A 27,313-nucleotide genomic window follows, 5' to 3' on the forward strand; every position below is an offset into this window, starting at 1 on the left:
ACACTGACTGCCCTTGGGGTGGTGTTAGCTTTTTATACTAAAAATTACGTGTGCTTAATTTACAATAATTTTCCAATACCTATCACTTATGTTAGACAGTCTGTCTCTATTTTAAACCAATCTAAAAGTGTCACCATCCCAGCAGAAGATGGAGGACAAGAAGAAGAAGAAGGAGAAAGACAGGACATGCCCAGATTCCTCCATATTGCTTCTTGAACCCCCATTCTAAAAACTTCAAAATTCTACTTTTTTGCCTTGTGATAAATTCGCTATCATTCTATTCAAACCTTTGTGGCTTGTAACTCTTCACACAAAGTTGGTAATTGTTTCCATGGGCTAAAACCAAAGGCACAGGTGTTTTTGACTCTGTGCCAAGGTCTCTGAGCTTCTTTCCAGGGTCTCAAGTCTTCCAGGGCAGCCCGAGGAATGTTCTGGGTTCTAACAAGCAGGGCACAGTTTAGAGGAGGAGAAAGTGTGCGCTGCTGTGTTGAGCCTGACCTGCAGCTCACCCCATGGCTTTGCTCCCCAGACGTGATTGCCACGGTGGGCTCAGAGAAGCCAGCCCCGTGCACCAGCTCGGGCCACGGGCGGCACTGCAGCATCAACGGCAGCGAGTGCCGCGGCGGCTGGGCCGGGCCCAACCACGGCATCACCCACTTCGACAACTTCGGCTTCGCCATGCTCACCGTCTACCAGTGCATCACCATGGAGGGCTGGACAGAGGTCCTCTACTGGGTATGTGTGGGCTTGGAAACACAGGGTCTGCCAAGGAGGGCAGGAGCCTCCCCTGAAATGGAAAATGTAAACCCCCTCCCTCTGAATTGTTATAATTTTGAAATTAAAACACTCTCAGGCAAAGATATGGGAGCAGGAATAACAGTTCTTTACTAGGAAAATTAAAAATGCAAATAAAATAGTACAAACAAAAAAACAAACAAACAAACCACTGCCAGAGTCAGAGCAGGCCCTGTCCCCTGTGTGTCAGGGGGTGGCACAGCCCCATCCCATGGGGGCTCAGCCCTCCTGCAGTGCCAGCTGTGGTTCTGCTGGAGCAGGGGTCCTGCACAAGGGGGGAGTTTTCCTCTGCAGCTCCAGGGCTGCTGCAGATGGGCCTGGGCTCCCTCTGGCAATGCAGGGCAGCAGAAAGCTGCTCCTCTGGGAATGCACTGGGCAAAGGCTGCTGTGCTGTGCCAGGCTCAGATTGTACCCAGGTAGGAATGCTTGGCTCCTCCCCTGGGCGGAGCATCTCCCCATGGGATGATGGAATTGGATCAGCCATGCAGGGACACTCAGTGGCCATGGACAGAAGATAATTAATAATTGATGGCCCATGAACAGAGGATATTTCCTGGAGGGAGGATGGGTTGTGGGAGATAAAGAAAACTGCCCAATGAACAGAGGATAACTGCCCCACCTCTGACAGATGGGGATAGAACACACACCCCCATTTCCAGCCTATGACAACAGGAGACTGATCCAGCTTCCACCCTGTGAATGGGTATGGGCCAGCACAGCAATGACTGGTGGATGCTCCTCCAGTAAAAACCATGTTTTGCAGTCCTCAGGAGACAGTCATGCTGAAGCTTAGGCTTGGGGCTGATGTTTAAATCTGCCCCCAAAATGTTTGGGTCTGGATGTAAACCAGACACAGAGTTCTAGGCAGCTAGGCCTTGGAGCCAGGTTTATGTCCCACCATCCCAAGTACTCTTTTAGAGGGAGCAAAGATCCCAGAGGCTGTTCAGGGGCTCTAAGTGGAAACAGATGGAGGACAGTGCCTTCAGAGTATTTAATCTGCATCTCTCCTTGCCAGGTTAATGATGCCATGGGGAATGAATGGCCCTGGATCTACTTTGTCAGCCTTATCTTGCTTGGCTCCTTCTTTGTGCTCAACCTGGTGCTGGGGGTGCTCAGTGGGTAAGTGCCACCCTATCCTTTCTGCCAGCAGAGGAGTTTTAACTGCTTTCAACTATACAAGAAAAAAGCCTGAAAAAAGCCTGGAAAACTTCTGTTCTTTTCCCTCTCTCATTCTTCATGTTTTTGTTTTTGTTTTTTTTTTGGGGGGGGGCGTTTCTTTGTTTGTTTGTTTTTTGTTTTGCATGTTTAGAAACACTGATCTGTGGGTTAGTTTTTGTGTTAGTGTCCATGGCTTTCTGAGGTTTTAGCCCAGCTCCCAACACATCAATCCTTTCCCTGAGGCACAAGCAGGGCACGTGGGCTGTGGTGTCTCCTGCCTGCACACAGAGCAGATGGAGCTGAGCAGGGGCAGGCACCCCATGGCTGTGGCTCTGGACACTCCTCACCTCCAGTCCCTCCTGCTGTGAGCACACACAGTTTTCTCATGGCCAGCCTAAGGAAAACATCTCTGATGAGTGCAAGGCATCCAAGGGAAGGATTGTTAGTCTAATTACTGCTTCAGCAGTCTCATCCAAGTACACCAATGAGCTGTCATCAGTCTGTTATGACAATCTAGGCCAAATTCAATTAGTGTTAATTCCCTGAGTAGTACAGTTAAAACCTGACATGTTACACTCAACCTACCATGCATTGCTGTGGGACTGCTACCACCCCAGTTTTGTTGCTGGGAAATATGTGTTGTCCTGAGGAGTGAGGGGGGCTTTTCTCCTCAGGTCTGTGTAGGGTCAGGGTCTTTTCTATATGTTTCAGTCCTTGTTTGTGCAAGTGGATCACACTCATCACCTTTATTAGTTCACAGGGTTAGTTAAACCTTAATTACTTGGATTTGTTAGGCTTCTTTTATGACAAGAACCATGCAACTGTAACATTAAAACAAATTGGGTGTTACCAGAACTAAAACAAGTTTAAAACACAAGATAAACCATAGGAACCTGATGCTTGTCTAGAGTTGGCTGTAACTGCAGGACAAGCTGGACTATAGTCACCTGATCCTGGAGTAAGTTGCTGGCACGAAAATGTTCTGAAATGTTTTTACAAATCTAACTAAATTATGTTTGAAATCAGGAAAATTATTGTTATAGTGTCTGAGACCTGTTAGTAACACATGGCAACATCAGCATGGCTGGGCAGCAGGTCAACAGTCCTGCCAGAGCCCAGAGGAGAAAAGAAATTAATTGAAAGAGAGCAGAAGAGTGGGCAAGGACAATGGCAGACCTGTCCTTTCCATGTTACCATGACAAGAGTGTCCTGTTTACCTGCCCTGTGATGAGCTCACCTTCTCCACATGGAGAGCTTGGGGCAGGGTTTTGCTCCCCAGGTGGGTGAGACCCCACTCTGATGGGGAACTGTCCTGGCCAGGTGTCAGTTTGCCTGTCCAGCTGTAGCACCTGCAGTGAGAAGGTCCCAAAGAGCAGCAGTGGTGGGGAAGGAGCCCTGCCTGCCATCGGGCAGCTGGTAGGACCTTGCCAAGAAGGAGGAAAATCCCTGGAGCAGTGTAGGGGCAGTGCTGGTGTGTCTTGGTTTGAAAAGCCAGGTGTCTGCTAAGGAAGGCAGGAGCCTTCCTTGAAATGGAGAATGTAAACCCCTTCTCTCCAAATTATTATAATTTTGAAATTAAGGGGCTCTAAGGCAAAGATATGGGAACAGGAATAACTGTTCTTTACTAGGAAAATTAAAAATACAAATAAAATAGTACAAACAAAAAAACAAACAAACCACTGCCAGAGTCAGAGCAGTCCCTGCCTCCTGTGTGTCAGGGGGTGGCACAGCCCCATCCCATGGGGGCTCAGCCCTCCTGCAGTGCCAGCTGTGGTTCTGCTGGAGCAGGGATCCTGCACAAGGGGGGAGTTTTCCTCTGCAGCTCCAGGGCTGCTGCAGATGGGCCTGGGCTCCCTCTGGCCATGCAGGGCAGCAGAAGCTGCTCCTCTGGCAATGCACTGGGCAAAGGCTGCTGTGCTGTGCCAGGCTCAGATTGTACCCAGGTAGGAATGCTTGGCTCCTCCCCTGGGCGCAGCATCTCCCCATGGGATGATGGAATTGGATCAGCCATGCAGGGACACTCCCTGGCCATGGACAGAAGATAATTAATAATTAATGGCCCATGGACAGAAGAGATCTCCTGGAGGGAGGATGGGTTGTGGGAGAGATAAGGAAAACTGCCCCATGAACAGAAGATAGATGCCCCACAGATGGGAATAGAACACACACCCCCTTTTCCAACCTAAGACATGGTACAGGGTGTTTCAGGGCTTTCCAAGGCCTGGCCTGGCACAGAGCTGTGGCTCCTGAGAATTCCTGAGCTCCTCAGGCCATCCGCTGAGTCTCTGGTGCTTGCCTTGTCCCAGCGAGTTCACCAAGGAGCGCGAGAAGGCCAAGTCGCGCGGAACGTTCCAGAAGCTGAGGGAGAAGCAGCAGCTGGAGGAGGATCTGAAGGGCTACATGGACTGGATCACCCACGCAGAGGTCATGGACAGTGATCGGGCCAGGGGAGAAGGTACCAGCTCTGCTTGCTCACACACCCTCAGCCTGAGGGTTGGGTTCCTTATGCTGACACCTAGAGAGGCAAGGTGGGAGTCTTTGAAGAAGTCACAAAGACTCATTTTGCCTGAAAACCCATGAAACAAAATGCTTTGACTTCTGCAGGACAGTTTCCTTCATTTTTTTTTTTTTAATTTCCTGAATGATTTGGTTGAATCTGACCCTAACTAGCAATAATTTATCCTGATTGTAAATGTCCATTTCAACCACAGTGTTTAAAATTTGCAGACCACAAGCAAGGCCTGAGTCTCCTTTGGCAAGAGGGGCTGAAAAGGCCATGAGGAGTGTGTGCCCTTGGCGTGCAGGGATACAGTCAGGGCCAAAGCTCTCTCATCAGCATATGCATTAATTTCTTGCCATCACCTGAGAGTTGGGTTCCTGCTGCTGACCACCTAGAGAGGCAAGGTGGGAGTCTTTGAAGAAGTCACAAAGACTCATTTTGCTTGAAAACCCATGAAACAAAATGCTTTGACTTCTGCAAGACAGTTTCTTCCTCTTTTTTTTTTAAATTTCCTGAATAATTTGGTTGAATCTGACCCTAACTAGCAATAATTTATCCCTGATGGTAAATCCATTTCAACCACAGTGTTTAAAATTTGCAGACTAATGTAAAAGCAGGCAACCCCTCGTTAAAGGGAAGAATGGTGCATCTGACTCCATGTTCTCAGAAGGCTAATTTATTACTTTATTATACTATATTATATTAAAGAATAGTATACTATACTAAAGAATTCAGAAAAGATACTGAATGCTAAAAAGATAATAATGAAAACTCCTGACTCTTTCCAGAGCCCCAAACACAGCTTGGCCCCAATTGGCCAAAGAGTCAAAACAACTCACACCAGAATCCAATGGAACAATCACCTGTGGGTAAACAATCTCCAAACACATTCCACATGAGCACAACACAGGAGAAGAAAATGAGATAAGAATTATTTTCCTTTTCTCTGAGGCTTCTCACTGCCTTTCAGCTTCCCAGGAGAAAAATCCTGGCCAAAGGAATTTTTTCAGAGAATGTGAATGCCACAGCAGACCACAAGCAAGGCCTGAGTCTCCTTTGGCAAGAGGGGCTGAAAAGGCCATGAGGATCATGTGCCCCTGGTGTGCAGGGGTACAGTGCAGGGCCACAAGCTCTCACACTAGCAGATGCATTAATTTCTTGCCATCACTTGACAATTTCTAGGGATTAAAAGTGGCCCAGGGAAGGAGGTACAGGCATCTAGCCAAAAGCTCAGCAAAGCCTGGGGAGTTCTACCACAGAGCCACAGGGTTTGCTGTGCCACCCTACCTGGTGAAAGCACTTTTGATGCCTCCAGCTGAGTGATGCATGTGTGCAAAGAGCCTTGGGAAACAGTGGGACAGATAAAACACTTCTTCCAGAGCTGTGGCCCATGTTCTGTTCAGCCTTTGCTCAGATCCCAGCTGGCCCCAGTTTTTCCGTGCTGGGATACTTGCTGCTGTCCCTCTCTGGGCTGCTGCTGCTCCTCCTGCAGGGCAGGAGTTTCTCATGCCTCGTGCTTGGTTTGCACCTCACCCTCAAAGCCTTCTGCCCAAACTTTGGTTGCTGACTCCCTGGGATGGCACTGCTTGGTGGGGATTATTCACTTCTGAATAATCCCACTGCTGACTCCCTGCCATTATTCACATTGCTTGGTGGGGAAGCTCTTCCTGGTGTACTTTGGAAGAGGTTACCTCCCACATGTTCTTCCCAAGGGCTCCAAGGAAAGCCTGTGATGTCATTCCCTCTAGGTATGATGCCATCGGATGAAGGAGGGTCAGAGACAGAGAGCTTGTATGAAATTGAGGGCATGAACAAGTGGATTCTCTTCTTGTAAGTATGCTCTGAACCATCTGCTTGTGGGCTTCCACTGTCTCTCACCAGCTGGGACAGGCTTTCCTGGTCAGCCCCCAGTTTTTGGCAGAGAGACAGGGACTGGTGCTTGGGGGAAGATGCAAACATTGGGGTAGCAAACAGGGAATTTGGCTATGGTACTGGCAAAAAGCTCCTCAAGGTGGACAAAGTCTTTGCTGTGGGACCAGGCTCCCAGCATCCTCCCAAGGCTTGTGCAGCACAGTGTGTAATTTAGGACACTACAATTGCAATTTTCTCCTCAATTACAGTGTAATTTGCAATTACACTGTGCCTGCAAGCCCCCTGTGAGAGGGGCTGGAGCCAAAATTGAGCCAGGAGGGTGAATGAGCTGCAGTGCCTGAGTGACTGCACTGAGTTCCAGGTGCAGGTTATGGTCCTCATCCCTTTCCAGGGAGGGAGCAGGGGTGGCTTTGTCCTGCAGGCACAGCCCAAGGGCCTGGGTCTGGCCCACTGCCATCTCTGCTGATCCTTTGCCATCTTTCCAGCCGTCAGTGGAGGCGTTGGAACCGAATGTTTCGTAGGAAGTGCAGGGATGTGGTGAAGTCCAAGTTCTTCTACTGGCTTGTCATCCTGATGGTGGCACTGAACACCCTGTCCATTGCCTCTGAGCACCACTTCCAGCCAGAGTGGCTGACACAGGTGCAAGGTGAGCAAAGAGCCCGAGAGAGAAGGAGGGCCCAGGACACCCTGGTGCCCCAGAGAGCTGTGTGAGCTCCTGCTGTAAGTGCACAGCCACACTGGCACGGCACAGAGGCTCTCAGGCACACTCAGAACCTGCGCTGAGCGTGTGTGTGTGAGCCCTGCTGTCATACAGCTCACACTGAGCACACTCAGTACTCTCAGGGACATGATCTGGCATGGTGAACACACACAGAGTGTGTGCATTGGCACCTCTGCACACATGGCATGCACTCATGCTGTGCAGCCACATGCATTTGTGCATGCAGCCCCACTGACTGCACCTCCCCACACCCCCAGAGCACAGGTGTGCACACACACAGAGCTCAGGCCCGTGTACACACACACCCAGAGGCACACAGAGCACAGGTGTGCACACACACACAGAGCTCAGCCCCATGTACACACACAGAGCTCACACTCAGAGACACACAGAGCACAGGTGTGCACACACAGAGCTCACACCTAGAGGCACATGGAGCACAGGTGTGCACACACAGAGCTCACACCCAGAGGCACACAGAGCACAGGTGTGCACACACACAGAGCTCAGCCCCATGTACACACAAACACACAGCTCAGCCCCCGTGTACACACACACCCAGAGGCACATGGAGCACAGGTGTGCACACACACAGAGCTCAGCCCCATGTACACACACAGAGCTCACACTCAGAGACACACAGAGCACAGGTGTGCACACACACAGAGCTCACACTCAGAGGCACATGGAGCACAGGTGTGCACACACACACACACATAGCTCACACTCAGAGGCACACAGAGCACAGGTGTGCACACACGCACAGAGCTCAGCGCCATACACACAGACACCCAGAGGCATGTGGAGCACAGGTGTGCACACACACAGAGCTCAGCCACTTGCACACACCCATACAGACACCCAGAGGCACACAGAGCACAGATGGGTACACACACAGAGCTCAGCCCCCTGCACACACACACACACACACCCCCCCACAGGCACATGGAGCACAGGTGTGCACACACACAGAGCTCAGCCCCATGTACACACACAGAGCTCACACTCAGAGACACACAGAGCACAGGTGTGCACACACAGAGCTCACACTCAGAGGCACATGGAGCACAGGTGTGCACACACAGAGCTCACACCCAGAGGGACATGGAGCACAGGTGTGCACACACACAGAGCTCAGCCCCATGTACACACACAGAGCTCACACTCAGAGACACACAGAGCACAGGTGTGCACACACACACACACAGAGCTCACACTCAGAGGCACATGGAGCACAGGTGTGCACACACAGAGCTCACACCCAGAGGCACACAGAGCACAGGTGTGCACACACACACAGAGCTCAGTGCCATACACACAGACACCCAGAGGCATGTGGAGCACAGGTGTGCACACACCCACACACAGCTCACACCCAGAGGCACACAGAGCACAGGTGTGCACACACACACAGCTCAGCCACTTGCACACACCCATACAGACACCCAGAGGCACACAGAGCACACATGGGTACACACACAGAGCTCAGCCCCCTGCACACACACACACACACACCCCCCCACAGGCACATGGAGCACAGGTGTGCACACACACAGAGCTCAGCCCCATGCACACACACATAGCTCACACTCAGAGACACACAGAGCACAGGTGTGCACACACACACACAGAGCTCACACTTAGAGGCACATGGAGCACAGGTGTGCAAACACACAGAGCTCAGCCCCATGTACACACAAACACACAGCTCAGCCCCACATACACTCACAGCCAGAGGCACACAGAGCACAGGTGTGCACACACACAGAGCTCAGCCCCATGTACACACACAGAGCTCACACTCAGAGACACACAGAGCACAGGTGTGCACACACACAGAGCTCAGTGCCATACACACAGACACCCAGCAGCACGTGGAGCACAGGTGTGCACATACCCACACACAGCTCACACCCAGAGGCACACAGAGCACAGGTGTATCTCAGCCCCACATACCCACACACAGCCCACGTGCCCACCCTGCATGGACTCGTGTGCACTGTACAAATGTGTGCTCACACACACAAGCATGCAGCTGCACATCACCCTCTCATCTTCCTCCCCCTGTGGTCCCCAAAAAGCTGCAGCTCAGGGCTTGGTGTGCCAGAGGAGGGTGAGCAGCACTGCCCTCCTTCCCTGGCTGCCCAGCCACGCTGGGTTGAGGTCCCTGCTCTGACAGGCTCATCTCCCACCCAGACAATGCCAACCGTTTGCTGCTGGCGCTGTTTGTGGCCGAGATGCTGCTGAAGATGTACGCGCTGGGGCTGCGCCAGTACTTCATGTCCCTCTTCAACCGCTTCGACTGCTTCGTGGTGTGCTCGGGCATCCTGGAGCTCATCCTGGTGGAGCTGGGCACCCTGTCCCCCCTGGGCATCTCCGTGCTGCGCTGCATCCGCCTCCTCCGCATCTTCAAGATCACCAGGTTGGGGAGGGAGCTGGGTGGGTGGGGCTGAGCTGTGTGCGTGTGTGCACACCTGTGCTCTGTGTGCCTCTGTGCGTGTGTGCACACCTGTGCTCTGTGTGCCTCTGGGTGTGAGTGTATGTGGGGCTGAGCTGTGTGTTTGTGTGTACATGGGGCTGAGCTCTGTGTGTGTGCACACCTGTGCTCTGTGTGCCTCTGGGTGTGAGTGTATGTGGGGCTGAGCTGTGCGTGTGCATGCACACCTGTGCTCAGTGCGCCTCTGTGCGTGTGTGCACACCTGTGCTCAGTGTGCCTCTGGGTGTGATTGTATGTGGGGCTGAGCTGTGTGTTTGTGTGTACCTGGGGCTGAGCTCTGTGTGTGTGCACACTTGTGCTTTGTGTCCCTCTGGGTGTGAGCTCTGTGTGTGTGCATGCACACCTGTGCTCTGTGTGCCTCTGAGTGTGAGCTCTGTGTGTGTGTGTGTGTGTGCACACACCTGTGCTCTGTGTGCCTCTGGGTGTGTTTGTGTGCACACCTGTGCTCAGTGTGCCTCTGGGTGTGAGTGTATGTGGGGCTGAGCTCTGTGTGTGTATGCACACCTGTGCTCTGTGTGCCTCTGGGTGTGAGCTCTGTGTGTGTGCATGCACACCTGTGCTCTGTGTGCCTCTGAGTGTGAGCTCTGTGTGTGTGTGCGTGTGTGCACTCCTGTGCTCTGTGTGCCTCTGTGTGTGTGTGCACACCTGTGCTCTGTGTGCCTCTGGGTGTGAGTGTATGTGGGGCTGAGCTCTGTGTGTGTATGCACACCTGTGCTCTGTGTGCCTCTGGGTGTGAGCTCTGTGTGTGTGTGTGTGTGTGTGTGTGTGTGTACATCTGTGCTCGGTGTGCTGCTATGTGTGTGTGTACCTGGGGCTGAGCTCTGTGTGTGTGTGCACACCTGTGCTCTATGTGCCTCTGAGTGTGTTTGTACCTGGGGCTGAGCTGTGTGTGCATGCACACCTGTGCTTTGTGTCCCTCTGGGTGTGAGCTCTGTGTGTGTGCATGCACACCTGTGCTCTGTGTCCCTCTGAGTGTGAGCTCTGTGTATGTGGGGCTGAGCTCTGTGTGTGTGCACACCTGTGCTCTGTGTGCCTGTGGGGTGTGTGTGAGTGTGTGCATGGGTGTGTGGAGCACACTGGCTGCTGGCAGCTCAGGGTGCTCGGGCATCCCTCACAGTTCTGGGGCATCGCTGTCCCCAGGGGAGGCTGCAGTGAACAGAGCTGGGAGCTGCTGGGCAGAGAACAAGGCCAGGCTGGGGTTTGTGTCCAGGACATGGTTTGACTGGGAGTGGGACAGAGCTGAGGCCCCACTCTAGCTCTGGGTTCTAGGATGTTGTGGGTGGGGCTGCTGTGTATTGTGTAGTATGGAAATATTGTATGGAAATATTGCTGGGAAATGTCCTGATGAAGGCAGGAATGATGAATCTGACTCTATGTTCTCAGAAGGCTATTTTATTACTTTATAATACTATATTATATTAAAGAATACTATACTATACCTAACTAAAGAATACAGAAAGGATACTTACTAAAATGCTAAAAAGATAATAATGAAAACTCCTGACTCTTTCCAGAGTCTCAACACAGCTCAGTCCTGATTGGCCAATGAGACAAAACAATTCACATCAGAATGGAACAATCACCTGTGGGTAAACAATCCCCAAACACATTCCAAAGGAGCAAAACACAGGAGAAGCAAATGAGATGAGAATTGTTTTCCTTTTCTCTGAGGCTTCTCAGCTTCCCAGGACAAAAATCCTGGGTGAAAGGATTTTTTCAGAGAATGTGAATGCCACAGCTGTGGGCCAGGACTCCTCACTCTTCTCTGTGGCCCCAACCCACTGTGTGTTCACCCCTCTTCCCCATCCTGCTCTGTCCAGGCAGCAATGTTATCTTGCTTGTCACACCATGCCTGCAGCTTCATTTCTGCCTCCTAGAGCCTGCATGGAGCAATCCCAGAGCCCAGCCTGGGTCCAGAGTACCCCTTTTTGGGCTGCTGGCACATCACCTTGGTCTGTTTGGCTGGGTTCCCTGTGCCTGCCTGGTCCTGCCCACAGCCCTCCCCATCTTTCACCTCCCACATGTCTCTCCTCAGGTACTGGACATCTTTAAGCAACCTGGTGGCTTCTCTGCTCAACTCAGTCCGCTCCATTGCCTCTCTGCTCCTCCTCCTCTTCCTCTTCATCATAGTTTTTGCCCTGCTGGGCATGCAGCTCTTTGGGGGCAAGTTTGATTTCGAGGACATGGAAGTGCGGCGCAGCACGTTCGACAACTTTCCCCAGGCCCTCATCAGTGTCTTCCAGGTTTGGGGCAGGGGGAAGGGCAGCAGGGGCTGGGGGTGTCCCCTGGGCTGGGGGTCTCTCCAGGCAGGAGTTAGGGCTCAAGGGGATGTGGGTTTGTGGGGTTTGAGACAGGAACAGGGAATTGCAGCTGGAGTTGTGAGCAGTAGTTCAGGTTCAGGGCTGAGCAGAAAGGAGGATTTGACCATGGAGCCAGAAGGGTGGGATCAGTCTGTGGGATTCTGTCATGCTCTGCTGGGGATGCTCTTTAGTCTTTATTACTGTTGTGCTCCCAGATCCTTACTGGAGAGGACTGGAATTCAATCATGTATGATGGGATCATGGCCTACGGGGGCCCGTCCTTTCCTGGCATGCTGGTCTGCATCTACTTCATCATCCTCTTTGTCTGTGGGAACTGTATCCTCTGCCTGCAAAGCCAGGCCCAGGCCCCATAGCATCAACTGCACAGGACTGGGCAGGGGGGAAGCAGGGGCTTCCCTCAGAGTTTCAGTGCTTGCCTGAAGCCTTTTGGTTGTGAAGAGCAGTGGAACAAACCACGAGCTTAAGGGCTGGCACTGGTGGTGGCTGAAGGCTGGGGACTGAAGGAAAGCACATATGGAGCAGGTCTGGATTCCTGGCAGGCAGAGATTCAGCCAGAGAGGGCAGCCAGCTCAGAGCTCAGTGCTCCCAAGGGATGGATGCTGGTTAGGCATCACCAGCCAGGGTTAGCACAAGCTCCAGGAGGGTTTCTAAGGCACCCTGGAGACCATGGATGGCTCCAGACAGGAACCACGTCCGTGTCCTTAGCACTGTGTCCCCAGATATCCTCCTCAATGTGTTCCTGGCCATTGCAGTTGATAACCTGGCTGAGGCTGAGAGCCTGACCTTGGCCCAGAAGGCCAAAGCAGAGGAGCGCAAACGGCGGAAGATGTCCAGGTGAGTGCTGCCATCCCTGCCTGGGAGCTCCCAAACCACCTGTTTGGCTCTGAGGGGACACAATGAGCTTTCCCATGGCCCCTGCCCAGACTTCAGTTCCTGCTCTGCCCTCCTCTCTGCTTAGAGGTTACCCAGAGAAATCTGAAGAGGACAAGCAGATGCTGGCAAAGAAGCTGGAGCAGAAAGCAAAGGGAGAAGGGATTCCCACAACAGCCAAGGTCAGTTCTGGTGGAGGTGAGCCTTGGAGGGCTCCTGGGGGTAGTCCTGGCTCCTCTTCCCACCAGCCAGGAGAGACAAAGGCTTGGAGCCAGTCTGGGTCTGGCCTCTTGTCCAGAATCACTCCTTGCTGTAGCTGGGACTGGTGATGGGTGCTCTCGGTGATGGGGCTCTCTGGGGGCAGGCAGGACATGCTGAAACTGCTCCATTGCTGGGGATCCTTTTTCTCCAGTTCATTTCCTTGGCCACAGCCAGCTGCCAGTGGCTGGTGCACACCAGTGTGGGATGGAGCAAAGCAAGTCAGCAGCATCCCAGATCTCCCTTATGTCCACACCAGCACCCCCCATGTGCAAACCCCTCTGTTCAGCTGTGCTGGCTGTGCTGAGCTGCCTCTGAGGAGGATCTGGCCAGCAGCTACTTTCCTTTCCACTATCCAGAGGTGCTCTTAAAAGCTCTTTCAGGAGTTCCTCCCTATCTTTTTCTCTCCTGGCATATTTGCACAGCTCCAGGACACATTCCTGTTTCCCATCCTCTTTGCTTCAATTGTAGCATCCCCTCACCAGGTTCCAGCCTGGGCCAGCACTCTGTGCCGCTGTATGGGCCCAAGGCAGAGATGCTGCTTGTCCCATGTGGCTTCCAAGATGAGAGGGTCTGGCCAGCTGGCACGTGCAGCTGCACATCCTCCTCCTCTCTGTCTCTTCTTGTTTCAGTTGAAAGTGGACGAATTTGAATCCAATGTCAATGAGATCAAAGACCCCTACCCTTCTGCAGACTTCCCAGGTAAGATTTGTCCCTGTCAGGGCAGCAGGAAGGCTGAGGAGGCACAGCAGAGGGATGGTGTGTGGGCAAAGGATGCAGTGAGCTTTCACCAGCCTTGGGGTGCTGAGGTCCTTCTGGCTTGCATGCCATATCAGGATCACGGCATCAGAAGATTGTCCATAAGCTTGTCCATAAGGTCATATTCCCTCTCCCTCTCTGGATGATTCTTTTCTTTTCCCTTTTCATGGTCACCCTACAGGTGATGATGAGGAAGATGAGCCTGAAATCCCCCTGAGTCCTCGGCCCCGTCCCCTTGCAGAGCTACAGCTGAAGGAGAAGGCTGTGCCCATGCCTGAAGCCAGCTCATTCTTCATCTTCAGCCCAACCAACAAGTAGGCACTGCCCCTTCTCCCTGCCCAAGCATGCCCAGTGTCTCTGGCACCAGCTGTTCACAGCAGGGTCTTGTTTGAGCATGACAACCAGTTCTGAAGGGAACCAGCTCATGGGGAAAAGCCTTCTCTGTGAAAGGACTGGAACAGACACCCTTCCATGCCCAGGGCCTTCCTGTCCTCAGGGTTTGGCCATATCCCTCTGCCAGGCTGCATGGCCCTGTCTGATGCCCCTTGCAGCATCCTGTGGCATTTCTGTCCCTGGCAGGTTTCGGGTCCTGTGCCACAGAACTGTTAACGCCACCTGGTTCACCAACTTCATCCTGCTCTTCATCCTGCTCAGCAGCATTTCCCTGGCAGCTGAGGATCCCATCCGGGCCGAGTCCTTCCGCAACAAGGTGCCTGCAGAGATGTGGGGGTTTGGGGTGGGTGGGGGAGTATTGGAATTATTACCAATATTGTGTATGGGACGTGCCTGAGCTTGTCTGGCCCTTGCTGCTGAACCAAATAGCGGCATTGTGGGGTGTTTCACCCCACAGACACTTTTGGCTGGCTGGGTGTGTGGTGTTTCACCCCACAGACACTTTTGGCTGCCTGGGTGTGTGGTGTTTCACCCCACAGACACTTTTGGCTGGCTGGGTGTGTGGTGTTTCACCCCACAGACACTTTTGCCTGGCTGGGTGCTGCAGCTGGGCACTGCAGACAAGTCCAGGCCTGCAGGAGCTCTGGTGCTGCTGGGATGGAGCTTCCCCCCTAACAGGGGCTGCTCCTCAGGTTTCCCTCTGTGGAGAAGCTTTAAGGAGATGGTGAAGGAAAGGAGTGGGTTCTGATGGAGGGTTTGGATCCAGAGCTTTATTCTGGCCCTCAGGCCTCTGAATGCAGCACCAGCTCCAACAGAACTCCCTGAGCCCGTGGCTGCCGCTCCTTTAACCCCGGGGAGAGGGGCAGGGAAGGGGCAGGGAGGCACCAAGCAGGGACAGGAGGAGAGGGACAAAGGGACAAAGGACACCTGGATGGCCCAATGCCCCCCAGGGGTAGAGGGCATCCTTTGGATCTGCCAATCACTCAATGCCCTTCTGGAATGCCAGGACTGACAGACAGTGCTGGGAGGGGAAAGGAGAGGTGACTGACACACCTGGGAGGGAATTATCAGGGGAGGGACCCGGGGTTCTGAGGTAAACCCTGAAATCACAACGCAACAAGGGAGACCTCATGGAGACTCCCAGCTCCCCACTAAGCAGGGATTTACTTGCCAGATGCTGTTCCTAGGCTGGGATGCCAACCCTGCCTCTGGGAGGGCAGTGCACTCTGGCAGGCGATGCTGGATGTGCTTCCCATTCAGGGTGCAGCTGGGACAAGGTTTTACTGCTCCATGTCTCAGTTTACTTCTGGGTGAAAAGATCCACCTGCCAGGGTGTGCAGGATTAATTTGGTTTGAAACTGTGGTTGGGGAAAGAGACATCCTGTGAGGCAGCAAACTGGACCTCTGGTGCAGTGCCCTTGAATGCTGTGGCATCCAGCCATGGGAGCCACAGCTCCTGTCCTTCAAGGCATCAGTGGGTCTGGCAGGGCCTGGGGGATCTCACATGAGACAGCTTCCCAGGGCACTTGGGGTTTTTGGGGATCACATGCTTTCAGGTGGAACTCACCTGGCAAGAGACAGCTTTGTCCCAGCTGCAGGTTGGATCATGCAGTGGAGAAAATCAGCAAAGCTGGGGAGAGTTCAGGAGTGTTCTTGGTACTGGGTTTAGAGACTGTTGAGCTGGATGGGCTCCCCAGTCCATAGACTGGACAGCTTCAGGATGTTTGAGCACACTGAATGTTTCCCTTGTCACCCAAGTCTCATCCTGTGCTGGTGTCTCTGTCTCCAGATTCTTGGATATTTTGACATTGGTTTCACCTCTGTCTTCACAGTTGAAATCGTCTTGAAGGTGAGTCCATGAGCATGGCTTAGCACATAGGTCTGTGTGGATGTGACAGGTTAGTCAGAGAGAGAAACAGGTAACTTTCCCAGGCATCATCCTAGGAAAGTTGTGAGAATGCTCAGAGAAAGAATTAAAACAATTCTTATCTTAATCTCTATACCTAGTGCTTGTGAACATGTAGAATATTTATACATGATGTTTATAAAAAAATATTTTACCAACAAGTGTTATTCCTAACTAACCAATAGTATAAAGAGTGTTATTTATAAACCAATCAAGTTCTATGTGAACAATCCATAAATATGTAAAGTTCCTAATAAATCTCACTTTATACCTTCTAATCATAAGAGTCAATGTCGCCTTTCTTCAACCATTCCTAACTCAATGGCGACAGGTCCAGACTTTTGTGGCCATGGGCACTCCAGTCCTCAGGCATTCATGTTCCTGAAGGTCTCAGTGAGGAGAAACTTCCAGGTCTAGACTTTTATGGCCATGGACAGCCTTAGGCATCAATACCAGCAGTTTGACTCCTAACTCTACCAGTTCTCTTCTTACTAACTATCCTAGAGGGAGCAGTAGCGATAATCCAAGCCTATGTCTTTGTGCTCCTACTGAGCCTCTACCTACAAGAAAATATCTGACTCTCCATGGCACACCAGGCACATTCCTAGCCCCTGACCCATCCTAGGAGCAGCTGCTGCTCTCCTAACCACCTCAGCACTAACAATATGATTCCACTACACTCCCACTCCTCAGGCCTCCATGCTCCTGAAGGTCTCAGTGAGGAGAAACTTCCAGGTCTAGACTTTTGTGGCCATGGACACTCCCACTCCTCAGGCCTCCATGCTCCTGAAGGTCTCAGTGAGGAGGAACTTCCAGCTGATCCTCCTGGAGAGTTCATTCATGCAGTCTGGGTGATGTGTGACCTGTCCCAGAGGCCATGTGTCCTCTCCAGGGAGGTCAGGCAGCTAAACCAGCTGTGCTGTGACATGGGGACACATCAGCCATGGCATCAGCATTTTTATTAAGAAAAAGAGACAAAGAAATCAATGAAAATCTGTGGACAAAAGTCACATGTTGTTCCACTCCAAGGGTCTTTGCTAATTCTCCTCTTTAATTTGCTGACTGACTGGGAGAGTTGTCTCCAGCCAGTGTTGCACAGAGGATTTCCACCTGAAGCCAGGTTCCTGCCTGGCTGGAGGGGTCTGAGCAGGACAGGGTGCCCAGGCCATGGAGCTGTGAGAAGTCCCTTGTGCCCATTCCCTTGGAGGAACCATTCCCCTGAGCCCTGCCCAGCCTGTCTCCTAACTCCTTCTGCTCCCCAGATGACAACCTACGGTGCTTTCCTGCACAAAGGCTCCTTCTGCAGGAACTCCTTCAACATCCTTGACTTACTGGTGGTCGCTGTCTCCCTCATCTCCATGGGATTTGAGTAAGCACCTCCATGTGCCACAGGGTGGGCACTGGGCTGTTCAGGCTGGTGGGGCAGCTGGGGATGGTGGGTGGAGGAGGAGCAGCCAGCCCAATGTGTCCATCATGTCACGTATAGGGCACATGGGCATGGACAACTGGGAGACAGGCCCACAAACTGGTCAAGGAAGTCAAAGGACACTCCTTGAGTGTCAAATGTCTGTGGGTAGAAATTCAGTTTGGATCTGCTTCCTCCCGCTGCCAGTGTCACTTGGCCTTATGTGGGGTGGTGGCTGGTGACATCTGCGTGTCTGCCATCCCTTGTCCCTCGCTGCTGGCCCCAGCCTGCCCTCCTAGGCTGCTTGCTGGGGCTGTGCCAGCCTAGCCTGGGCAGGGAAGGGGCCCCAGCTCAGCTGTGCCTTCCTGCCCAGGTCCAGCACCATCTCTGTGGTGAAGATCCTGCGGGTGCTGAGGGTGCTGAGGCCTCTGCGAGCCATTAACAGGGCAAAGGGGCTGAAGGTGAGTGAGAGGCTGGGACAGGGGACCCATCCCATGGCAGTCCCACCTGGAGGTTGTGTGGCAGGCATCGTGCCTGTTCCCAATTCCCACCACCCATCTGTGGAAGGGCTCTGCCCAGTCCCTCTGCTCTGGCAGGCTCCCACTCTCCCTGGAGTGGGAGGGTGTGGGACACAGAGCAGGGGCTTGCCCCAGCTGTGGTCACATCTGCATTGTCCTCCCCCTCTGCAGCACGTGGTCCAGTGTGTGTTTGTGGCCATCAAGACCATTGGTAACATCGTGGTTGTCACGACGTTGCTGCAGTTCATGTTTGCCTGCATTGGAGTTCAGCTCTTCAAGGTGAGCTCAGCTGGGCAGGAGGGACCTTCTGCTCAAGGACATCCTGGCTGGGCTCTCCTGGACATCACCCTGGGGATGGTGCCTGCAGTGCTGGGTCAGCACAGGCTTGAGAGAGGAGCCACAGAGGAGCCTGCAGTGAGAGGAGGGCAGGAAGCACCCAGGGTACTGTCAGCTCCAGACAGCACCTGTGAAGGGCTGCCTCACCTCCCTTTGTGCCTCAGTTTCCTCTGTCTAGGGCAGGAGGCCCTTCTGACTGATTTCCTCTGTGCTTTGGTTGTGAAGGGTTTCCTTTCTCGCAGCGCTGCTCCTGCTCTCTGGGCCTTGGCTGCTCTAAGGCAGAGCTGGCCCTGCCTGAGCTCAGTTTTGTTCGAATAACTGAGCTTAAACTCTGAGCTGATGTGGGAAGAGCTTTCAGGACAGCCAGCAGACTGAGCAGGGCTGCCAGCACACCTTAGCTTTTAGCTCATTCTCTGGGTACTGCTTTCTCCCCTGTTTCCCAGACAGTTGACTCCCAGGCAGGGTGAGCTAGGCAGGCCTCAGCTCAGGGCTGTGGAAGGTTTGTTCCCATCTCCAGCAGTGTTTCTTGATCTCAGCCTGGGATTGACCCCTGGTCTGCCATGACTCTGGAAATGCCTTGTGAACTGGTTTGTTTGGCATGCCCAGTGGGGAGGGCCAGGGTCTGCATCGAGGTGGTGAGGGGGGCACTGACTGAGGGCTGCGAAAAAGTCAAAACTCCCCAGGGCTTCTAAGGTCAAAGCAAAGCCATGGCCTCTTCTGGTGTCTGTTGAATGCAGGGCAAGTTCTACAGGTGCACAGACCCATCCAAGCTGACAGAGAAGGAGTGCAGGTAAGAGCTCTGCAGCTCCCAGCTGGGCAGTGGCCAGGGCTGGGAGCTGGGGGGATGTGGTGGGGAATGCTTGTGTTCCTGTGTGGGAATGCTGTATCCAAAAAAATGGACCTGAGGTGTCATCCTGTTCTCCTTGTCCCTGGGTATTGGAATAATACCAATATAGCTGGACAGGACATACCTGAGCTTGTCTGGCCCTTGGTGCTGAATCAAATAGTGACATTGTGTGGTGTTTCACCTCACAGACACTTTGGGCTGCCTGGGTGTGTGGTGTTTCACCCCACAGACACTTTTGGCTGCCTGGGTGTGTGGTGTTTCACCCCACAGACACTTTTGGCTGGCTGGGTGTGTGGTGTTTCACCCCACAGACACTTTTGCCTGGCTGGGTGTGTGGTGTTTCACCCCACAGACACTTTTGGCTGCCTGGGTGCTGCAGTTGGCACGTGGGGACAAGTCCAGGCCTGCAGGAGCTCTGGTGGTGCTGGGATGGAGCTTCCCCCCATAACAGGGGCTGCTCCTGGGGTTTCCCTCTGTGGAGAAGCTTTAAGGGGATGGTGAAGGAAAGGAGTGGGTTCTGATGGAGGGTTTGGATCCAGAGCTTTATTCTGGCCCTCAGGCCTCTGAATGCAGCACCAGCTCCCACAGAACTCCCTGAGCCCGTGGCTGCCGCTCCTTTAACCCCGGGGAGAGGGGCAGGGAAGGGGCAGGGAGCCACCAAGCAGGGACAGGAGGGGAGGGACAAAGGGACAAAGGACACCTGGATGGCCCAGGGCCCCCCAGGGGTAGAGGGCATCCTTTGGATCTGCCAATCACTCGAGGCCCTTCTGGAATGCCAGGACTGACAGACAGTGCTGGGAGGGGAAAGGAGAGGTGACTGACACACCTGGGAGGGAATTATCAGGGGAGGGACCCGGGGTTCTGAGGTAAACCCTGAAATCACAGTGCAACACCTGGGGTAAATCAGGAACAAGCACAGGGCTCTGCTCCCCTCCCAGGGACCAAGGAGGGCCAGGCCAGTGGGGGTGAGGGGGCCCTGCCTGTGAGCTCTGTGTCCCCTCTGCTGCAGGGGTCAGTTCATCAACTACGTGGACGCAGACCCCACACAGATCGAGGTCCAGGAGCGTGTCTGGCTGCACAACGACTTCCACTTCAACAACGTCTTCTCAGCCATGATGTCACTGTTCACTGTCTCCACCTTCGAGGGCTGGCCAGAGTGAGTCCCTGCTGAGGGAAGGTCTGTGCTGGGAGCAGGGCACTGCCACGGGGTCTTGGTTTGAAAAGCCAGGTGTCTGCTAAGGAGGGCAGGAGCCTGCCCTGAAATGGAAAATATAAATGTCCTCCCTCTGAATTATTATAATTTTGAAATTAAAAGACTCTCAGGGAAAGATATGGGAGCAGGAATAACAGTTCTTTATTAGGGAAGAAAATTAAAATAAAATAAAAAATGCAGTAATACAAACCACTGCCAGAGTCAGAGCAGTCCCTGTCCCCTGTGTGTCAGGGGGTGGCACAGCCCCATCCCATGGGGGCTCAGCCCTCCTGCAGTGCCAGCTGTGGCTCTGCTGGAGCAGGGATCCTGCACAAGGGGGGAGTTTTCCTCTGCAGCTCCAGGGCTGCTGCAGATGGGCCTGGGCTCCCTCTGGCCATGCAGGGCAGCAGAAGCTGCTCCTCTGGGAATGCACTGGGCAAAGGCTGCTGTGCTGTTCCAGGCTCAGATTGTACCCAGGTAGGAATGCTTGGCTCCTCCCCTGGGCGGAGCATCTCCCCATGGGATGATGGGATTGGATCAGCCCTGCAGGGACACTCACTGGCCATGGACAGCAGAGATCTCCTGGAGGGAGGATTGGCTGTGGGAGAGATAAAGAAAACTGCCCCATGACCAGCAGAGAACTGCCCCAGCTCTGACAGATGGGGATAGAATGCACACCCCCAGCTAACCTGAGACACATGGGCCTTGTCCAGGGTAAAGAAAGAAGAGCTATCCAGGGTGAGAAGCAGGACCAGTCCCCCTGGCAGTGGCTGTGGAGCTGGCAGGGTTACCCAGGCAGTCCTGTCCCACCATTGTTGGATGTCCCCAAAGCTCTCTGTAACTTTCAAGAGGAGTCATGGTCTTTCCACCCCAATTATGGTTTCTGTTGCCCCAATTTCCCTCCTGTAGGCTGCTGTACAAGGCCATTGACACCAATGCTGAGAATGTAGGCCCTATCTACAACTACCGGGTGGAGATTGCAATGTTCTTCATCATCTACATCATCCTCATTGCCTTCTTCATGATGAACATCTTTGTGGGCTTTGTCATCGTCACCTTCCAGGAGCAAGGGGAGAATGAGTACAAGAACTGTGAGCTGGACAAGAACCAGGTAATGGGGCTGCTGGAACAGGACAGGGAGGACCAGCCCTGGACCTGGCACACCTGGGGCTGGCTGATTTGGATCAGCCCCTCTTTGTGGTGACACTGCTGACACAGATGAGTTGAACCTGCCCCAGGCCTGTTTGCTGCTGGGGCAGGGCTAGCTGCACCCATGTCTAGCACAAAACAAGCCTGAGGGAAGGGCAGAGGGGACCAGAAACTGGGAGTGGGCCTCCCTGGACAGGTGGGGTGCCCAGAGTGAGCTGGAGCAGAGGGTTGTGCCCAGCTCTGGGCTCCCCAGTACAAAACCAGCATGGATGTACTGGAGTGAGTCCAGCAAAGGGCCACTGAGATGATGGAGGGTCTGGAGCATCTAAGGAGGGTCTGGGAGTCAAGTCTGGTGCTGAGAAGGCTCATAGGAATCTGACCTATGGGTAAAAACACCAATGAGAAGGTACAGAGGAGACTGAGCCAGGCTCTTTTTAGTTGTGACAGGAAAAATGCAGTGGACAACTGAAGAAAACAAGAAATTCCATTTAAACATGAAAAAACCCCCTTTTTTTTTTTTATGGTGATGGTGGCCAAGCACTGAACAGGCTGCTCAGAGAGGCAGTGAAGCCTCCATCTCTGGAGCTTTTCAAAAGCCAACTGTCCTGGGCAGCATGCTCCAGTTGGCCCTGCTTTGGGCAGCAAACTGTGACTAGACCATCTCCAGAGGTACTTTCTGCTGCCAGCCCTTCTGTGATGCTGCCATGCTGTCATTCTGGTGGGGGACAGCAAGGCTGAAAGCAGCAGAGGCACTGGCAGAGGATGTGGGACACGCTGGGGGGGACATTGGACAGGGCCAGCTGCTGGTCCCAGAGTGCTGTCATGCTCCTGCACTGAGGCAGCATGGGCAGCTTGAGCTGGGGGTGCCAGGGTGATGTGAACCACACAGAAACCCAGCAGAGATGGCCCTGGGCTGCTGGGGAGGGACAGGCCTGTGCAGCCATCCCAGTGCCCCCTTCACCCCTGGTTCATGTGGTGTCTTCACAGAATTCACTTTATTAACTTACAATATATAAAAGAAACACATGCACAGAACTCAGAATGAAAACTTTCTAAAAACATTTCTCCTCCCTTCCATCTTGCAGGGGCTTTCACCTCTTTTCTCTGTCCAAGGCTCTGGCCTACCTCATTCTGGCTGCGTGTCTTCCCTGCCCCTACCCAGCCTGCAGGGGAGCTCTGACCTCTTTCACTGACTGGAACTAAGAGGGTTTTCTTCTGGGAGCTCTTTGCTTTTAACTTTCTGTGTTCTCAGAGGTGTATCTATGCCTTCAGCGGCTACACCAGGTGCCAGTATTCAAATTTCAGCACTGATAGGTTTGACCGCAAACTCCCAAAAAACTCACTTCCTTTTCAGACTAAGACAGGGGGTGTGCAGCGTGGCTGGGAGTGCTGAGTGTGCCCTGCAGTGGGCTCACAGCTGCCCTCCCTGTGTCCCTGTGTGTAGGGGCATTGGGGGTAGGATGGCAGGGACAGATGGAGAGGAGAGATCTCTGCAGCCAGGGCTTGGAACTTGTGGGTTATTGCAAAGGGCCTGGGTGCAGGGCCCTGCTGGGAGCTGCCAGGCACAGCTGGAGCAGGACTGAGAGAAGAGAGGGGGAGAGAGGATGAGAGGGTAAGAGAGTAAAAGGATAAGAGAGCGAGGTTCCTGTTACAATACAATAAATCTTCTTCTGTGTTGAATATTCTGATTCTCACTAACCAATCTAGTACAAGAGACAAATCCTATAGCATTTCCATACAGCCTATAAGAATCATTACATTACCATACTCTGTTACATTTTAAACCCTAAAAACTCCTCTTTGGGCCCCTTCTGCCAAGCTGGCAGGGTCTGCTCTGACCCTTGGGCCTGTCTGCAAGCAGAGGGTGTTGTTCCATCAGAAGGGGATCACCTTCAGCTGGCCACACCATTGTTTTCCAGTTGTTCAGTAACTGAGGGATCTCAAAGCTTGCTTTCATTTCAATCTCGCTTATAGCTTCCATGTTCTCAAAATCTCTTGCCAGACAATCATATTTATAAGGCTTTCCTGTTTCATCTTCCTCAACACCTATGTCCCTGTGTCCCCATGTCCGTGTGTCCCCAGCGGCAGTGTGTGCAGTACGCGCTCAAGGCTCGCCCGCTGCGCCGCTACATCCCCAAGAACCCCTACCAGTACCAGATCTGGTACGTGGTCACCTCCTCCTACTTCGAGTACCTCATGTTCTTCCTGATCCTGCTCAACACCATCTGCCTGGGCATGCAGGTGAGGGCACAGGGCTGCTGGAGGGGTGTGGGAGGGGTGCCCAGGCTGGCTCAGCCCTGCCATCCCCACCAGAGGCTCTGCACAGGGGTGTTTGTTGTGGTGTGATGTCTGGGTTAGGGCCTCTGGACCAAAATGGGGCTGGCGGGATGTGGGGAGCCCACAGAAGGGGCTGCAGGGAGGAGATTTCCTTTGTGCTGAGCCATAGGCCTGGCTGTGGGAGGGGGCTCTGCAGCCAGCACACATCTCTGAGCCCACAGTGGAGGCTGGATCTGCCATCAGCTAATGGCTCCTTCTGCCTTATCCTCAGCATTACAACCAGTCTGCAGAAATGAACCACATCTCAGACATCCTCAACGTGGCCTTCACCATCCTCTTCACCCTGGAGATGATCCTCAAGCTCATGGCCTTCAAAGCCAAGGTGAGAGAAGAGCATGATCAGCACGGAAAGCAGGGCAGGCCAGGGGGTCCATTTATCCTGCACTGCGCATGTCTTGAGTACAAGCACCCCCAGCCCTACAATTCCAGAGAATTTCTCCTTACAAGACCCTTAAGGATCCCCATGCACAGGACCTTGGAGTTTCTGGAGGGATTACTGCTTGTCAGGGCTACCCTTGCTGGCCAAATCCCACCCATCCAGTTGGACACGATTCCCATCTTCAGTGTCAGGGCCATAGTGGGGTCACAGCTCCACTGCAGCCATCCTGATCCACCTCCTCATTGCACTGCACTGCAAGACAGGACCAAATAACTCAGCAGAGTGCAGAACTATGACCACCATCCCTTCTTCTGAGGGTCAGACTCACTGAAGAACCTTCTGGTACCTTCCTCTGGGCCCCACCCTATGTGTCCTCCTTGACTTACACCCTTGCATATTCACTCTTCTTTACCTCCTCCTTGACAGGGCTACTTTGGAGACCCCTGGAATGTCTTTGACTTCCTCATAGTGATTGGCAGCATCATTGATGTCATCCTCAGTGAGATTGATGTAAGTGTCCAGGGCACAGAGCTGTCCCCACCCAGGGCTGCACTGGCACCTGCCCTGGCACGGGGCAGCAGTGCTGGATGTGTCCAGCCCTGCAGGGGGATGCTGTCCTCTCCTCTCTCCCTGCTCTGCTTGGTTCTGAGGAGGGACAAGCAAGGATCAGCACATGGAGAGCACAGCTGTGGCCCTTTGTAGGGAGATAGAATAAAAGTAAATAAAGGTAGTATAGAAAGTAATCTTACCCCCTAAAGAGTTCCAGCTGGGTTAATTAGTAAGGATTAGGAGCAGGCCTGATTTTAACAGGCCACAGCTGTAGCAATGATAAGAAGAGTGTTATAAAAGAGTGGATTGGTTGGTTGAGGAGAACTGGGGTCAGTTGGCTGCTGCAAGGATAAGGAACAGTCAGTGCCTAGAGGAGATGCCCATGAGAACCACCAAGGAGGTGTGAAACTCTAGCAATGTGGAACCCTTGCAATGTAATGACAATAGAACTCTTGCAATATATGACAACAGACTGGGTTGAGCATTAAAGTACAATTTAGATGTCCCCAACTGCCCAGCATGTCACATTGTCCCCTCCCCTCTGGTCTCCTGAGCCTGTAGGCACTGGAGTCCTGTGGAAAGCAGGCACTCAGGACCAACCCATCAGCAGCAGGCTGTGTGCCAGCCCCTGCCCCACTGCACATGTCCAGCCTCAGGTCAGTGCAGGTGGGACTAAAAGGGCTCCCACAGCTCCCTGACCCCACAGGCCCAGGGGAACCATCAGACCCATCAGATTTCCAGACATTTGCTTTGTGTGTGTCCCTTTACACCACACTGGTGGTGTGTGTGAGCTCCAGCCATCCCTGCAAGCTGTGGGATGGTGCCTCAGGCAGGGCCTGCTTGGGGAGGGCTCTGCTGGGAGCATTTCCAAGGCAGGGCTAGGAAACCACCACAGCCCTGCCTTCCCTGGCACTGGCACATCCACACCTGTGTCCTGCCCTGGAAATGCCCCTCTGCTGTGGGAGGTGTGTGCTTCCTTCAGCAGCCTGGTGGGGCTCCAGAGGCAGCTGTGGAATGGGGAGATGATGGATTGGCCCTCTCCAGTGGCTTGGCAGTGTCTCCTCCAAGGGGCAGGGCTGGCTCTGGCACTGCTGCTGCCTCTGCCACCCTGCACAGGGTCACCTTCCATGTTCTCTGTGCAGGAAGGTGAGGTTTCCACAGACCCTTGAAAGCAGTCACCTTCTTCTCTGCAGGGTTTTCCAGGCCTCACAGAGTTGGGATGAGCAAAACCCATCCACCTTCCTCTCCTGTGAGACCCCTGTGCCCCTCTCTGCACAGCCCTGCCCACAGTACAGCCATCCTCTGCCCTCTGGGCTTCTCAGCCTTCTTGATCTCCCAGATTTCCTGCCAGTGCCAACAGCTTTCATCTGCCATCAGCTCCTCCTCATCCTTGCCCAGCAGCTCTCTGCACCTTGGTTTCTCACTGCCTGCACCTTCCTTCCCCAGCCTGCTCTCAGAACTCAGAATTTCAGGATCCCTGGACTCCACAGTGGTTTTCAGTCCCTCTGGAGCAAGAGACCACTTGGCCATACACCAAAATCCTGCTGTCCTTGGGGTGGGGATGCCCAGGACCCACCACAGGCACCAGGAGGAGCCTGGTGCCCTGACTGGGCTGGCAGGAGCTGCCCTGGTGCTGTGCTCTGTGTGCTGCAGCAGGGCTGTGCAGAAGGCCAGGCAGAATTTGGGGAATGTTCTCTGTGGCCTGAATTTCCCAGGTCCTTTCCCCTGTGTCTGTGTCCTTGAGGGTCTGTGGGGGTGCCCAGGACACAGCACAGACACAGGAGGAGTCTCGTGCTCTGTGTGGTTCCTTGCTCACCCAGGTGCTGCCTCTGCCTAGCACCAGTCACATCAGCTTGTCCCTGAGCCTGAGGGATGCTGGGGCTCTGCCTGCCCTTCCCCTTCTCCCCAGTTCCATCTTACTCTTTGTTCTGTGTCTGTGTTCTCTCCTTGTGTCCCTCCCTGCCTCCCCTCTGCTGACTCTCTTGTTCTCTCTCTCCACAGACCATCCTGGCACCCAGTGGTGGCTTGTACTGCCTGGGTGGGGGCTGTGATGGCACTGTAGGTACCAGCTGTGTGTGCCTGCATCCCTCCCTGCCCCTGCCAGCCTTTGCATGTGCCCCGTGTGTCACTGGGGCCACCACAGCCGGCTCCTCCCTCTGGGCTGTGACTCTGCCCTGGCTGAGGGGGACTGGGGTGACCCCACACACACAGACGCCCCTTCCCACCCTGCACAGCCAGGGGACATGGGCAGCACCCCCAGAGACACCTCTCTTCAGCCCTCCTTGGTTAAAGTCCTGCTGGGACATTCCCAAAACTGCCCTTCCCAGCTCTCATTAACCCTTCCTGTGCTGGAGCCCACCCTACACCTCACCCTACAAACACAGGATGTGCTGGGCAAGACCCTGGTGGGACTAAGGCTGTCTGTGGTGGCCCTGTGACCCTCAGGGCTCTCCCAATCCATGTGGCAGCATGCCTTCCTTCCTGCATGATCCCAGAGTCAGAGGGTGAGCCTGAGGGTCTGGGGAGATGGGGAGAGGAGCCAGGGAGAGAA

At 53.6% G+C, this 27,313-nt stretch overlaps 1 protein-coding gene across 3 annotated transcripts in view; it reads left to right on the top strand.

The window, feature by feature from the left end:
* Window positions 1-27,313, top strand: part of CACNA1S (calcium voltage-gated channel subunit alpha1 S) — a 63,251-nt gene that overhangs the window by 19,575 nt on the left and 16,363 nt on the right. For 2 of the 3 annotated variants that reach the window (XM_066565417.1, XM_066565419.1), the window contains exons 6-29: window positions 530-735; window positions 1,811-1,914; window positions 4,260-4,408; window positions 6,202-6,283; window positions 6,811-6,971; window positions 9,243-9,468; window positions 11,579-11,786; window positions 12,059-12,179; window positions 12,584-12,698; window positions 12,823-12,916; window positions 13,625-13,694; window positions 13,933-14,065; window positions 14,331-14,460; window positions 15,934-15,993; window positions 17,313-17,419; window positions 17,829-17,916; window positions 18,145-18,252; window positions 19,047-19,099; window positions 20,166-20,312; window positions 21,258-21,459; window positions 23,580-23,738; window positions 24,046-24,156; window positions 24,640-24,723; window positions 26,764-26,820. In XM_066565417.1, the coding sequence (XP_066421514.1) occupies window positions 530-735; window positions 1,811-1,914; window positions 4,260-4,408; window positions 6,202-6,283; window positions 6,811-6,971; window positions 9,243-9,468; window positions 11,579-11,786; window positions 12,059-12,179; window positions 12,584-12,698; window positions 12,823-12,916; window positions 13,625-13,694; window positions 13,933-14,065; window positions 14,331-14,460; window positions 15,934-15,993; window positions 17,313-17,419; window positions 17,829-17,916; window positions 18,145-18,252; window positions 19,047-19,099; window positions 20,166-20,312; window positions 21,258-21,459; window positions 23,580-23,738; window positions 24,046-24,156; window positions 24,640-24,723; window positions 26,764-26,820 (2,975 nt within the window). The remainder of the gene's footprint in view (window positions 1-529; window positions 736-1,810; window positions 1,915-4,259; window positions 4,409-6,201; window positions 6,284-6,810; window positions 6,972-9,242; window positions 9,469-11,578; window positions 11,787-12,058; window positions 12,180-12,583; window positions 12,699-12,822; window positions 12,917-13,624; window positions 13,695-13,932; window positions 14,066-14,330; window positions 14,461-15,933; window positions 15,994-17,312; window positions 17,420-17,828; window positions 17,917-18,144; window positions 18,253-19,046; window positions 19,100-20,165; window positions 20,313-21,257; window positions 21,460-23,579; window positions 23,739-24,045; window positions 24,157-24,639; window positions 24,724-26,763; window positions 26,821-27,313) is intronic. The other variant, XM_066565420.1, reaches the window with a different exon arrangement.

Source organism: Molothrus aeneus, chromosome 24 (assembly GCF_037042795.1).
Source record: "Molothrus aeneus isolate 106 chromosome 24, BPBGC_Maene_1.0, whole genome shotgun sequence".
Taxonomy (NCBI): domain Eukaryota; kingdom Metazoa; phylum Chordata; class Aves; order Passeriformes; family Icteridae; genus Molothrus; species Molothrus aeneus.